The sequence below is a fragment of the Micromys minutus genome (genome assembly GCF_963924665.1).
Source record: "Micromys minutus genome assembly, chromosome: 19".
NCBI lineage: Eukaryota > Metazoa > Chordata > Mammalia > Rodentia > Muridae > Micromys > Micromys minutus.
Window position 1 is genome coordinate 15034123 of NC_137954.1, and position 16136 is coordinate 15050258.

A 16136-nucleotide genomic window follows, 5' to 3' on the forward strand; every position below is an offset into this window, starting at 1 on the left:
TCTATCCAGCACACCACACCCAGGATGGCCACAAACTTGAGGTTCACTTGCCTTAGTCTCATAAATGTTGAGACTATAGGCATGTGCTGTTGTACCCAATTTTGTTTTATTTTAAAATTTTATTTGTTTGTTCTTTCTGGGGACCAAACTCAGGGCCTTGAGCATGGTAGACAATGTTCCACCACTGAGCTGTAGCCCTGGCCCTTCCCTACTTTATCATCAAGACAGGTCCATGAGGTGGGTATTCTTACTCCTGCAGTAAAGTGAAACACACAGAGGTACAGAGAAGGGGGCAAACCCACTCAGGGTCATCACAGGTTGTCACATAAAGGTGATTTCATATATCTGAAATTCTTCAAGGGGAGGTGATCTTTTCTCCTCACCAGGAAGGATGAATAAAGAAAAAAAATGGGGTTAAGTGAAGGCAAGGGAAATATTACTGGTGATGTGCGACAAGCAAGTGCTTTCCACGAGTCAGGCAGGAAGTGCACAGAATGAGCACAGAAAAGGACTTAGGACTTTCTTTTAGTGGCTGTCCAGGTGTCATGGACATTCGGTAATGCACAGGTAAACCGTAGACGTTGGGAAGGAAGCAAGAAACAAGTAAAGGTGGGGAATGCAATTTGTATTTTGCTGATGGCTAATGAAAGTCAGCATAGCAGTGATGACTTTCACATGCAGACCTGCAAAGCCGTAAGCCAGGGGGCCTGGGTTTCCTAGCCCATATCCTCTTGGCACACACTTATAAGTGGGTGTCATTGGAAACACTGCTTATGGCCATGGCGTGTCTCAGGACTTGGTCTGTCTGATTAATGGTGGGTACATTGCCAGGAGCATCTTACCATTGTCAGCCCGCTCCTCCCGTTGCATCTGGGAGTTTCAAACCTCCCCGAGACTTAACTCCGTGGAGAGGGACCACCAGGGACAGCTCAAGTGCGGGAATGGTGCTTGCTGGCATTTGTAGAAAACGAGGCTGTGGTTGGCTGTGCCGGTGCTCTGAGCACTCTGCGTGCTGACTCATGAGCCTGGAAGAGAGGAGATCACACAAGGACTTTCCAGACTCAGCAAATGGGCCACCTTTGCAGCCGCAGTAACCTGACCCAAACTTTCCTCTCAGAAGCTCAGTAATTTTTTTTAGAAGTACAATAGCTAATTGGTATAAGGAGTTCATTTGAGGTACCCCAAATGAGGCCTTCTTATTAATGAGCTATTCCAAGCCTCCTGTGGTTATAACATATTTAAAGCAAAAGCTGCATCAACTCTGGCAAAGAAGGTACATTCACTGTAGCTTGATTTTGTGTTCATTCGTTTCTTTCATTTCCTCTAAGACAGCCCAAATTTACTCATCCATAGATAATGGACTAATGGTAACATCCTGATTTTTTTCTTATGTGTATATAAATGTATATGCACCAAACCCTAAGCATATGCTGTGCACACATTCTGTGCAAGATTTACAAAATATATTGCTCTTATAAATATTTCAGTATACATGAAATCTTTTATTGTTGCAAGATCATTATTTAAAAAAATGTATGATGTTCTTCTAACTTGTTTGTTACTATTTATTTAAATATATATTGATATTTAGTTGGCTTCCACCCTTGCCTAGTGTTTCCTATGGAAACACTTCCTAGATGGGGTCTGAACACAGTCTTAGTAATTGCTGCAAGTTTAATTTTTAAGAAAAAGGCTCCCTGAATCAAAGAGTTGTATATATTTTATGACTTTTGATCACAACGACAAATTTTGCTTTTGAAACTTTGAGAAATTTCACATAAGTTCACATTCCTCATTACATACAGAAATTTAAAAGCACTTAAAAAAATGAATGTTATAAAGATTTGCTCCTGCAGTGTTGAAGGAAGCTTCTGTGAGGAGCACCAGGAAAGGAAGCTAACACGTAGCAATGAATGTCAAGGCATCTTGTTCATTCCAGAACTGAGGGCTGGGAAAATGGCATGTGTGCTGTTATTTGACCAGAAGAGCCTGGAATCATAAACAACCTGTGAGGGCTTTGAGGTAAAATATTGATGTGGATACTTAAAGTACTCTGAGAGTCAATATGAAAATCCGGATGCATAGGTATTAAGAGAACAGGCACTGTTATGGTCTCTCCATTTCACAGTGCCAGGCAGCCCTCATTCCTTCCCACTCCTAGATGAGAAGTACATATTTTTACATTTACTTTACTGAATGAAAGTGGGCTGAAAAGAGAAGCAAAGACAGAAACCAGAGAGAAAAAAACAAAAACAAGCAAGTGAACAAAAAACCGAAAATCCCAAGTTCATGGTCTGGGCACGAGGTAGGTGTTTGCAGATGCACATGAGCAACTTCTGCATACCTAGACAAGCAGGGTTTATTACGATTAGATTTTTTCCACTGTTCCTTGCACAAAGTGTGTTATAATGTACAATAAAGCAACTTTGTTGATTTCATTTCACTCACTTAAAAGCCAACATATTTATGTTTTCTTTGGTTTAAATAAGTTTATTAGGGCATAATTTATGTAACCTTAAAGTACACAATTAAATTGTTTTTACTATATTTGCAAAATTATTCATCCATTAACATAATCTAATTTTGAAACATTTTCACCACCCCACAAAGAAACATCTTATCTATTAGCAGCCATTCCCCAGCGGCTTTCCTTCCTATCGTAGGTAGCTGCTAATCTACTTTTCTGCCTCTATAAATTGCTTATTTGGAACATAAATGAAACCCTATAATATGTGGTCCTTTGTAAGTGGTTTCTTTCCACCAACTTTATTGAAGTATAATTGAAAAATGCAAATTGTGTATTAAAAGTGTGCAACTTAGATTTTACACATAAGAGTAGGACAGAGTTGGGTTGTACCAAATGTCATGCTTTGGTATGTGTACACTGGGGAAGCATCAGCACATTGAAGCTGACTAACAGACACATCTTCTACTTCCTGCAGATATTCATGTTCGGGAGAACTTTAAAAAATCTACCTTATAGCAGATTTTAAAGATATACTGTAGTAACTCTAGTCACTGTGTGGCACCACACCATATTATACCCACATAACTAAAACTTTGGACCCATTGACTAGCATCTCTTTATTTGCTCAATTGCCCCTTGCCTTTGACAACCAGTATTCCACCCTCTGCTTCCATGAGTTTGACTGTCATGTAGCCCATGAGGGTTTGTCCAGCATTTCTCTTGAGTGGACGGGCCCATCAGCAGTGTCTGAGCATGTTGTCACACTGGCAGGATTTCCCTCTTTCCAAAGCTGGTTGATATTCCGTGGCGGACACATTTCTCCATTCATGCGTCCATCATTTTTTCTAGCTTGGTAACGCAAATGCAGCTGAGATGAACGTGCACACAGTTGTCTCTCTGAGATTCAGATTCCTTTTTTTTTTTTGTTGTTGTTGTTTTTTGTTTTGTTTTTGACAGATTTTCATTCTTCAGTTGGCCATGCCTATCTGTAGTTTTTCCAACAGTCTACAAATGTCCCCTTGTCCCCCACAGCCACTCAAGCATGTATCCCTTGTCCTTTGCTGGAATTGTGTCTGAATGAGCATTGTCAGACACTAGAAGACTCTAGAGGCCTCTGAGGTGGCAGAATGAAGTAATGGGCAGTTTCGAGTTTCTACCCAACACCTGGCTCTACTGTGAGGGCCGAGAAGGAAAGGTTTACCCTCATGAGTCCTTGCTAAACTTATCGGCCATAAGTACTTTTTAATAAGGTAGCAGACACTGTGTGTCTCTAACAGGAGGTTGGTGGTAGTGACAGTAAATGAGGAAGACAGGGAATTTAAGGTCCAGTGTAGAAGGCAAAGAAGGAAAGACTTCAGTGTTCCAGGAAGTCCTGAATGGTATCTGTAAATAGGACCCAGAACTCAGTAGGCTGGACTGAAGCATGGAGGGGACTGGAGGCAAACACACGCGTGTCTATCTTTAGGTTCAAAATACACATGCCAACACTGACTTAGGAAGAGTTTTCGATTACTCTTAGAAGATAGGGATGCTAATTGCATATATAAGCAAAGACACAAAACAATGTTTCCCCCCCCCCAAAATCAAAAATGTAGAAAGATACTGTAATCAAACTGTAACACAGCTATAAACAGCTTCTTAGAGTCACAACATAAGTGTCAATAGCAGCTTAACCCAAGATGGGCAGTGCAGACTGAAAGGCCAGAGAGGGTTTCAAGAGTCTGTGTTAGGGAGGTACCTTTTTATTTTTTTATGCCTTATTTTACTATCAATTAAATATATATATATATATATATATATATATATATATATATATATAATGCAAATACATTGACTGTGCTCTTTTATAATTTTCTTTTTAATAATATTTTCATTATCTAAAATATTTTAAAATTTAAACATATTTGATCATATCTTCCCTCCCCCAAGTTCTTCCAGATTTTTTTACCTCTCCCTACCCACCCAACTTTAAATTTTTTCTCAAAGTCCTAATAAAACAACGAAGCCCCCTCAAACCAAGAAAGCAAGATGAAACACCACCCCAAAGACAACAACACTAATAATAAACGGAAATCAAATAACAAGCACACCAAACCCTGTGACCTTCATTAACTGTTGGCAAACTACACTGACCATGAGGAACAGTCGATAAACCCAGTGTCACTGCACTGGGGGAAAATGATTTTCCCTCTTCCGGTGTAAATGACAGTTCGATCATTAACCTTTATCCTAGTGCCTACGTTTTCATTTATCCGTTCATTTATGCTTTATATAAAAGAGTATAACAAAATAAGATGTAAGATAAAACAAAAACTATTACATCCAAGTTCAACAAGCAAAATCGACAGGAGGAGAGGAAGGAAGAGAAAGAGGAAGAAGACGAAGAAGCCGCCCAAGAGAAGGTTTAAGGCTCAGACCCACTCATTCACAAACAGGAATCTCATATAGGCACTAAACCAGAAGCCGTAACAGAAGGACCTGGTGAAGACTCATGCGGGCCCTGTGCATGCTGCTTTCATGTCTCCGAGTTTATATGAGCTTTGTTCATGCTGATTTAAAAGGGCCTGGTTTTCTTGAAGTACCTCATTCTCTCTGGTTCGCACACTCCTTCTGTCTCCTCTTCCATGGGTAATGAGGGGAGGGAGACATCCCATTTAGAGCTGAGTATTCAAGGTCTCTCCTTCTCTGTGGAATGTCTGGCTACTTGCTTTTATATTTGTTCTCATCTGCAGCAGGAGGAAGTGTCTCTGATGATGGTTGAATAAGACACTGATTTATAAGTATAGCAGAATATCGTTTAGCGTCATTTTATTATTACATCAGTATTGTTTGGTTTTTACCTTAAGTCCCTGGACTATCTGGTTTCAGATTCTCGATCACAAAGCAGTACTGAATATGGTTCCACTTGGTGGAGTGGGACTTGTAAGAAGTACAGCATTGTAGATACAGGGTTGTGGTTGGCTTGGTGCTCGTGTTTCTTTTATGATAACATGGAGAGAACCTTAGGAAGAGGATTTCTAAAGTGGGGTGATTCTGAAATTAGCAGTATAAAGTTTTTATTTAAATGCCTATAAACACAAGAGGAAGAGTCATGGTGTGAGAGAGGAAATTCTTGTGTAACCACATCTGTAACTACTTCTATAATGCATGCTTAAGAAGTGCATGCAAGCTTTATCTTTCCATTGGTTGTATTTCCTACAAAGCCCCCTTTCTCCTCCATTAAACACATGCAAACTTCTTATGTTTAATGCTTTTCCAGCCCTATTTGTGACTTCAGTAGGAGAGTTTCTTGTGCACATGCTTTCTCGTCTCTGGTGGCCTTTCTCTATAGAACTATCAAAAGCAGGGCTGGCAATGTCTAAGACACAATTGATAAGGCATTCTTTGTTTGTAGGGCGGAGAGCACTGTTACTACCACGGAAGCATCAGAGGTGTCAAGGACTCCAGGGTGGCTCTGTCGACCTGCAATGGACTCCAGTATGTGGGACTCTTCTTGGGTTCTCCTGACTTTCAGGCTTGTTCATATCCATCCACTCCCTACAGTTTTTAATTCTCAGATATTTTATATCAGTGACCTTCGATGTCAGTGATATGTTGAGGATTAAATACAGAGCAGTTCTAGGAAGCTAAAGTCTGCTTTAACACCTAGACCTTGCAGAAAACTCAGAAATTAAACAAATAACTACATAGATTAGTCAGGCCCGTTTTGGTTAAGAGGGAAAGGTTAGGGGTGTGTTGGTTACCTTTCTGCCACTGAAACAAAATCCCCAGGGTACTCAACTTATAAGGGAAAAGGATTACTTTCATTCAAGCCTTGGAGGTTTGAATCTATGATGGCTTGACCCCATTACTTTGGGCTACTTGTGAGGAACCACATCATTGTGAATCGAATGTGTGTTGTGCAGCAAAACTGCTCACTATGTGGCAAGGAGAGGTAGTGAGAAGGAGACTGAAGTCTCACAGTGCCCTGCAAGGGCATTTTCCCTAACCCCTGCCATGAGCTAAAGACTTCTTACAAGGCTCATGGTGATTCCACTGCCTGCCAGGAGCACCACTCCGAGGAGAAATCGGTTCCTTAGGAGTGGGTCTGTTGGGCATTTACGACCCAAACTTTAGCCAGAAGCTTACAGAGTGACTCAGTTGACACAGCACTTACAGATATATGGCAAAGGTCATCAATTGGATTAGCTCTAAGTCTAACTAGGTATCTCCTGGGAAGGATGGGGTGCTAAGAAGAACTCTTCCATTGTCTAGAGGTAAACTCATTGAAACCATGCATAAACACGTTTTAGACCCAAATCAAGTGATGCCTAGGATGAAGACTTAGCTTTAGACATGGGATGAAAAGGGCTCTTAAAACTCCTTTCTAACGTTATTTTAAAGAAACCTCATGTCTCCCCAAGTTAAATGTGTGTGTTTTTTAATGACAAACCACTTAATAGGAATTCACAATTTACAAGTGTAAAGGTACTCCTGCTAGCGTCTTCAGAATCAGAAATGGTCTTAGAATATTCTTAGACAATGGGTGGTCAGCTTTCTTTTATGTGATGTGTAATTTGCATAACAAGAAATTTGTACTAGTTTCATATAGTTCTTAAGCAAGCAATTTTCCCACAAAATGTGAGAGATCTTATTCCAGATCAATGTTGCCATAAGTTTATTTCTGGAAATGAATTATGTCATGTAGTGTGCACTGGGGGAATGCTTTACACTTTTGTGCTTGCAAGCTGCTTAGTAGAATCCTTGGAGTGCTGAAGCTGAGACCGTGGGAGGATTCCATGTAGCTATTGGGAGTTTATCTGGGGCTGTGTGAAGAAATTTGCCCTGAGGCATTCTCAGAAGACATTGTAGAGGAGCTCACTTGTCTGTTCTCATTGTTTGCCACATTTGGTGACTCTCCTCTTGGTGTCTTGTCTTACAGTGGCATGTTTGAGGACGACACCTTCGTGTATATGATAGAGCCTCTGGAGCTGACTCATGATGAGGTGGGTTTGTGACACCAATTTCCTTATGGTATTTGGGTTTTCCAGCATGTGAAGACAAAACCCATCAAAGATCATTTATCCGTGTTATGTGATGTCACACTTAGAATGGTACAATGCCAGGCCCTCATGCCAGTGAGGCCAGATCAGAGGTATGATGATGCTAAGGTATTCTGAAGCAAGCTTATCTCTCAGTCTTCCAAGAGAACAGGGAGGGCTTTTGTTTTGCACTGGACAACCTGGACTCCATTAGAAAAGCTTCTGTTTCCACTGTCTTCTTTAGATGATTGTGTAAGAATATACTTACTTCCTGTTCCTAGAATTACTTAGTAGGGAAATTTGTGGTCTAAACAATGTCTACATGATACGACATACAGTTTCCAGATGGAGAGGAAAGTAGTGTTTTGTCCTGCACAGGCCAACTACCATAACAAGGTAGTCTAACACAGAGTCCTCAATATTATATTGAAAGCTTACAGTAGTTTACATTCATGATAAAACTGATATCCAGAGACTCAAGATGGGGATGTGTGTGTGTGCGAGACCTAGGGAGGAAACTTTAATGAGAAAAAATAAAACAAAACGTTTTTTGAGAGTCATTTGAAGGGGAGCAGAAAACAAGTTTGGTGGGGCACAGGGCATCATCCTGAGTCCAGCCCTCATGAATATTCTGTTGGTGCTACCATGTCCAGATGAAAACATTAAAAAAAAAACAACTTTATTTGAAAAATATAGTGTCACTAGGCTGTTAAAACATGTATACATGAATACACACACACACACACACACATATGTGTGCATGCACACACACACCAGGAGCCCAGTCTAGGGCATCAAAGCCCTGGGAAGTAGAGTTACAGAGAGCTGAGAGTAACCATGTGGGTGCTGGGGACTGAACTTGGGCCCTTTGCAAGTGTGGCAAGACCTCTCAACTGCTGAGCATTCTCACCAACTCTGTAATATATATATTTATATAATATAAAATATATAACACACTTCTATATATTTATATAATACACACATAAATGTATCTTTTATTTATAATATATAAATATATATTATCTAGTGTATAAATGAAAATAAATTATATATTTACACACACACACACACACACACACACATATATATATATATATATATATATATATATATATATATATATATAACTATGAGGTAACTTTTCAAATTTGAGAAAAAAAAAACCCATTAAATTGTACATGAGGATGACAATATTTGAACAGGCTTGTATGGGTTTTGATAAATTAAAAACTTTCCAGAGAGTGATGACAGTTTAGTCTCGATTGAGAAGTTTTGATGAGTAAAGTATGCTTCCTCTTCCATGGGCAGGCAGATAACCATCTTAGAGCAAAACTGCCACCTTCATACACTCAGCAAAACTCCTGACTATTGGCTCTGAGTAACTGCTGTCTTACCTCCCTCACCAGAGAAACCCCAAAAGAAAACAACAACAGTGAATCCAAATAGTTCTCTAAGCTTTTGCATTGGAAAGTGTAAATGGGGTAATTTCCAGTGCATCCATATGAGACAGTTTTTGCAGACGGGGGGGGGGGGGTGAATTCACCAATGTGTTGTGGTGTCTGCTGAACTGCTGAAAGGGTTTATATACATATAAACTCAAATTATCAAAATGTTTAAGGAATGGCTGCTTCGCCGTTGTAACTGTAATTACACTCCCGGGGCTGCTGGTAACATGCTTATTATCTTCTGTTCCCTGCCGGCCTCCTCCTCCTCCCTTTGTTCTCAGAGGGATTCGCACTCCTCCTCGCCGTGGGTGGGGGCAAAGGAGCAGAACCCCAGACTTTAAATTAGTCGCATGTTGCCAGGATAAAGAACAAATTAGAATAAAATTTGGATTTTTAGCTGTTCATATTATTATTGTTATTATTGATTTTAGCCTGCTTTGAGTATGGACGGGACAGTTCCAGTGAGAATTCACGTTCTATTGCAAGTACAAAGCAGTCCGCAATATTCTGAATTATTGTTGTCTATCAAATCTAATAAGAAAGGCTTTGTGTGTATGTGTGTGTGTGTGTGTGTGTGTGTGATCCAAATCCATGTTTTATTTGGTGCAGTAAGTTTTCTTACTTTTTTTTGTCTTACAACTTTATTTAAAAAAAGAAAAGCAGAGATGCACCTCAAAAAACAAAGCCAACCAAACAAAGTAATAACACCTAAAACAAACAAACAAACAAACAAACAAACAAACCAGGAAACAAGCCAGGCTTTGCTTAGTGGAACAGAACTAATTTAGTATGCATGTGACTCTGGGTCCAATATCAATATTACAAAAGCGCTCAAATCTAGTAATATGCTAAACAACTTGAAAAGCAAAACAAACACTCAATTAGATTGTAATTATCCATCATACCATCCCCAAAGATAATTTCTTATCACCTTTTAGCAAATATTCACACAATCTTTCAGTTGCATATTTCCATATATGTTTTAAATAAACTGATCGTTTCATAGCACAACTTAGCCCAATTATGTATTTTTCTGAATCTCAGTATTTTAATTCATTGGGTAGAAATGTGGTGGTTGATCTTGGTTGTCAACTTGACTCACCCAAGATGAGGGAAACTCATCTGAAGACCTGTCTCCATCAGAGTGGCCTGTGGGCGTGTCTGTGTGTCGTTTTCTTATTGCTAACTTATGTAGGATGGCCAAGCCCACTGTGGGCAAAACTATCCTTAGACAGCTGAGATAAAATAGGCATCCCTGGGCTGTATAAAAAAGGTAGCTGAGCAAGCCAGAGGACGCAAGCCAGTAAGCAATATTCGTCCATGGTCTCTGCTTCAGTTCTTGTCTCTAGATTCCTGCCCTCATTTCCTTCTGTGATGGACTGGAAGCTGCAAATCAGAATGAGCTCTTTCCTTCTCAAGTTTGTTATGCCCAGTGTTTTATCATAGCAACAGAAGGCAACCCAGAACAGGAATAGAATACAGACTACGTGGACTTCTTGTTGAGAATAATTTGGACAATACACACGTAAACACGGGTTGGCTGAGACTAAGCACTCAGCTCTTGATGCCACCTGCACTGCTAACAATGTAACGTGTCCAGGAAATTCCTTGGCTAAAGGACATAAACATTTTCAAGGTTCCTTACGGAAATTATTAAAATCTTTCTCAAACCCTGTCACCAGTGATGTAGTTCCGCCTTGCAGCTGTAATTAACTATGGATGTTATCATTTTTAAATCATTTACAAGTGGATGGGAAAATTGCGGTTTCATCTTTTCAGATCTCATGTTTTAAAAGTGTACAGGAGCAGCCAGCATGGTCTCATGCTGGTGGACAGGCCGGACAGGCCGGACGGGCGTTTCTTACGAAGTTCCCACTTGGGGCTTTGAAAGAAGCTTAGATTCAAGAGCAACTGACAAAACAGTGCTTTGATCTGAAGTGGAGCAGTTGAAGGGCACTTTTTCATTTAAAATTAAAGACTCATCAAGGCGTAGCCTCTTCCTTCTCACATCTCACGTCCCCGTGTAAGGAAGGATATTAGAAGAAGCATTACGCAAACACTGCCTCATAGACTCATAGAGGTGTCCTCCTGTCTTACGTTTTCATTTCCTGCAATTGTTTTTTGTTTCAGAAAAGCACAGGCCGACCACACATAATCCAGAAAACCTTGGCAGGACAATATTCTAAGCAGATGAAGAACCTCAGTAAGTCTTAATTAAAATAGCCATGGTATGTGTGGGGCTGGGACTTGCAGACCTCTGTAGATGTGCACGCTTGTTGGGGAGGGAAATTGGTCTGAGGACTCGGGTCAGCTGTGTGGGTGGGGAGTGCAGTGTCGGCTGAGCCTTTCCTGGGATGAAGCATGGAAAATTGCTTCAGTGGAGGTGACAAATGAAGGTCCTGCCTGTAGCCAAATGCAAATGAGTCCTGCAAGGCCAGGCATTAACCATACTTTCTGGTTTGCTTTTCCCCAGTTTGTGCTGCCTCCCCCAGCCTCTCTGCCCCTGCAGCATCTTTAGTATGCTTATGTTAGCAAAGGCTTCTTTTGGCTTCCTGTGGGCATGTGATACTACTCCTATATGCTAATGCTCAAAATCTTTCATAATCTATACAAAACCTTTATGCCACGTACCATTCTAAAGTCTAACAGTAAATTGGGCACACATAGACTTCTTAGGCTATTGTCAAATGGTTGTAGGTCAAATAACCGTCTTCTAATCTACCTTGGACAACTCACATTTTTCATGGCAAGAAGAAAATAGCATTTGAACTGTCTCCGTGAGTGTGAAACGTTGAACAATCAATGCATTGTTTCACTGTAGGCTATTTGGGCTCTGTGATGACATTTATTATTAATGCCACCGCTCCTTCATGAAGAGTATTCTCAATGGGACACTGTCCGAATCCATTTGATGTTAATTTCCCTCTTACACAGGCACAGATGGCAGTGACCAGTGGCCTTTGCTACCTGAATTACAGTGGCTAAGAAGAAGGAAAAGAGCAGTCAATGTAAGTGTAGCCCCAGGCTTGGCTCCTTCTCAGTCCCCACACTCCGTCTAACTTTCCCCTTCAAAACAAAAGCAGCACAGGGAAGCTCCATCTCTTGGGGATTTTCAGCATCATGCTATTTTTTTCTTCCCTCCTGATTAGGATGTGAACTGATTAGAGTGCCCCATGAACCCTTATGTCATGTAAAAATGTGTCTTCCACACGTTTTTCTTAGGAAAATAGGACATCCAACCCCTGTCCCCCATGGAAAAGCACAGTAGGGCTGGTAAGATGGCTAAGTAGATGAAGTACCCTGAACTCCATCCTTGTGACTGCCTGATAGAAGGAGGAGAAAACTGATTCCAGTAGTTGACCTCTGGCTTCCTCATGCATTCACCCTCCCCACACAACCAAACCAAAGCAACCAAACACACACACACACACACACACACACACACACACACACACACACACACACACACATACAATAAAGAGACTGTGCCACAGCCTCAGAAGGACTCCAGCTTCTACAGTGTAACATAGAACATCTCTGTTAAAACAAACAAAAAAATTGGCTAATCAGGTTTATTTGTATTTCTTCCAAACAAAAAACTCTATTATACCAAAGTTGAAATCTGAATGTGTTTTTCAGACTAGAATGGCACAGCATCGTCCCTCTTTTGGCAATATGGCCAAATAAAAGTGACTAAATAAAAGTCATGAGACCGTATAACCAGTAACTGTTGCATGCTTGCCTTTTCTGCACTGATAGATGCACAGAGGCATCGTAACTAACTATGTAATAGATTAGGAGACTGTAATGATTGGGGCTGTTTAGTAATTACATGGTGAATGCCATGTAACCAAGAATTAATTCTACAGCTTATAGGTTACATAGTAATTCACTAGATGACTTAATGAGTAATTATAGCACAAATTAGACATTTTAGATAAGACATAGTTGAATGTATTTGTGTGTGTGTTAAACGAATTAGACCCCCCAGTGATCTAAAAGTTAGTTGAAGTTTGAATCATCTTCTGGCACGGTGCTCATTGGCATTACGGTAATCATGAGTACAATTTTTATGTTCAGTTAATTAGAACTCAGCGCTTGCTCCCAAAGATGCAGTTGGTTTACTCGGCTTTCCTTTCACTACAGTCTACCCCACACTGAACTGTTCCTCAGTGCGAAATGAGGAAGACCCGTCCTCATTACCTTTTCAACTAGGAAAGGATGCGAGTGACTGAGAAGTCGAATAGTCTTTCTTCCGAAAGTGTTCTGTCGGCGTGTGTCCCTGTGAGGGGCTGGAAATTGGAAGTCTGTCAGATGCCTTTTATTCTAGTCCTCTTTCCTGTTGACCACCCTGATGGGATTTCAGAGATGCCTGCTGCTCTCTGGAGATGAATTTAAAGCAAATTCCCTTTGATGTTTTAAGTAAATGTGACTATTTTATCATTATTGCGATAGAAAAGGAAGTTTATTTATTTTTAGCTGTTATATCATGCCTTTTTCTTTAGCGTAATTTTACATGGAAAACCACACAGAAGCCCTATGACCTAGTTCTCATTTTGGTGAATAGAGATAATGATGCTGTATGACTCTAGCTTCTTCTTCGTTCAGTGACACTTTATAGTCACATATGAGCAATTTCTTTACCAGGCATTTTTTTTTAGATATGTATACAGTACGCAGTGAAGAGTCTTGAAATTTAAGGCTTAGAGATACTTTATGTCTAACCCTGCTTTTTTTTTTCTTTAGCCATCTCGTGGTGTGTTTGAAGAGATGAAGTATTTGGAGCTTATGATTGTTAATGATCACAAGACGGTAAGAATATAAAATTGTGGTCTTACTTACTGTTCTAGTGCTGCAAAGGGACACCATGACCAAGGCCGTTTATACAAGAAAACATTTAATTGAGGCCTTGCTTACAGCTTCAAAGTGTGAGTCCATTATTAACTTAACCGGGGTGGGGGGTGTAGTATAGCAGCAGGCAGGTGAACCAGACATACAGGGGGGAGGGAGAGGGGAAGGGGGAGGAGGAGAGGGAGAGGGAGAGGGGGAGGGGGAGAGGGAGAGGGAGAGAGAGAGAGAGAGAGAGAGAGAGAGAGAGAGAGAGAGAGAGAGAGAGGACTGGCATGGGTCTACACTCAGTGACTCATCTCTTCCAAATAGCTCATACATCCTAATCCTTCCCAAAGCAGGTTCTCCAAGACCAAGCATTCAAACATATGGTCCTATGGAGACCATTCTCATTCCAGCCAGCACAGGAGCCCAATACCTTGTTAAACAAGAAATGCATTTTACTTTGATTTAACTACTGTTTTGTAAGTCAATAAAGTCCAGATGTTTAGACATAATCATCATCGTGTGTCTAGATGAAGAAGAGACAGTAACTTTATGGAATTTTGACAGTTCCAAAATGACCTCTTTAATAGAGATTTATAACAGGTAGATTTGCCAGTGCGATGCATTTCACTCATCCAGTTTAAAAACACTTGCTTCCTACTTTTCACATCTGTGTGTTTGGCCACTGGTCTATCCCATGCTTTGGTATGAAAAAAAAAAAAAATCACATGTGAGGTTCTGGGTCCCATCCCCCACACTGAGCAAACAAATGAAGCACCTGTCTAAATATATAAATAATGTGTAGTATAAATAATGTGTTACTCCCATCAGAGCCGCATGAGCTGCACCCTGGTGATGCTTAAGATAAGTGCAGACAGAGACACCACTCATTCGTGCCTGTTCTCCGTTGTCAGCTCAGAGAGTCGTGTGTCAAGGATGTGCACGACTGTGCTCCGTTTCTGTGGCAACCTCTCAGATACACTTCTCTAGTGCTGGCTCATCTCCAGCGTGTCCAGCTATGGAAGTGATACCATTAACTGAATCTAGGCATGGAAGTGACCCTTTGGTTCTCTTGAGCCTTTTGCATCAGGTCTTACCGCGGCCACAACCCCAATCTCGTTAGGGCAGGGATTGTTTTGTTACAGCTATGCAGTTTCTAAAAATTGCTCATTGAGAGTAGTTGATTTTATGGAAGTGGCGTTGTATTTTTAAGGACTCTGTGCTTAGAAGTCAGATATGGAGGAAACCCTTAGAAAATATTGGAATACAACTTAAAGCTCCACTAAGTCCTTGTTATTTTAAGGGGATCAATGGTAGGGAGCTGTATGATGAGTTGTATTTTGTACTAGAGTGACAGCATGAAATTCCATTCAGCTCAGTCTCATCAGAGAAGTCCTGAAACTGCGTATTATAAAAGGTTCAATGTATATTTAATTTTTATTTGATTCTTTTACTTTAATAGATATTTAAACTAATTACCATTAGTTACTAAGTAATAATTCAGCTATGTTGAAAATTATTTCCGCACCCCCCCAGTGGAATTCTTTCTATTTATTTATTTATTTATTTGTTTGTTTGTTTGTTTGTTTATTGTAGACAGATTTAATTTTCTGTATCAGCCTTTAACTAAATTTCTTGAGATATAAGAGTGAGAAGGAAACTTTTTTTGGAATTACATATGACTCAGGAGAAGTGTTCCCTGGTAAGGAAAACCAAATGTTCAGGTGGGGACTTGTGCTAAGAAAGGCTTAAATTTAATGATTGTGGCAAGTTCAGTAAACAAATCTCGTAATGTATAGATAATTGTATCTTATCTACACACAATATATATTTGTATACAGTATTGTTGAATACGCAATGTGCAGTTCTTCCAGATGACTAGTTGAGAACATTATTTTTACTATTTGTCTGTGTGTGTGTTTGTGTGTGTGAGAGAGAGAGAGACAGAGATAGAGAGAGAGAGAGAGAGACAGACAGAGAGAGAGAGAGAGAGAGAGAGAGAGAGAGAGAGAGAGAGAGAGAGAAAAGAGAGGGTGGGAGGAGAAGAAAGAGCCCAGGTAAGAGAGTACACAGGAGGTAGTACCACAATTTGTACCCAATTGTACAAATAATCTCATAGCACCATTCTCAAAAATATTGTTCTCTGCAGAGAAAACCTTAGTTGTTTATATCACACATTTTGTGATAAAAATAAACATTATATTTGGGGTTCCATGTCTTTCAATTTAAGTTCTTTTAAACATTTATTTAAACATCAATTTATTATTGTGTGTATGTGCGTATACTATATACAGGATTGTAGGCATGTGTGCTGTGGAGGTCAGAGGTCAGCCCCTTGTTTCTGCCATAATGTTCTCCAGGCTAGCTAGT

The 16136-nt window shown here is 40.2% G+C and overlaps 1 protein-coding gene across 2 annotated transcripts in view; it reads left to right on the forward strand.

Moving 5' to 3' along the window:
- Positions 1 to 16136, forward strand: part of ADAM23 (ADAM metallopeptidase domain 23) — a gene marked incomplete at its 5' end in the record, with an annotated part of 135807 nt that overhangs the window by 67124 nt on the left and 52547 nt on the right. For both annotated transcript variants that reach the window (XM_080933339.1, XM_080933340.1), the window contains 5 exons: positions 5862 to 5944; positions 7389 to 7452; positions 11064 to 11136; positions 11868 to 11941; positions 13680 to 13745. In XM_080933339.1, coding sequence (XP_080789465.1) covers positions 5862 to 5944; positions 7389 to 7452; positions 11064 to 11136; positions 11868 to 11941; positions 13680 to 13745 — 360 coding nt within the window. The remainder of the gene's footprint in view (positions 1 to 5861; positions 5945 to 7388; positions 7453 to 11063; positions 11137 to 11867; positions 11942 to 13679; positions 13746 to 16136) is intronic.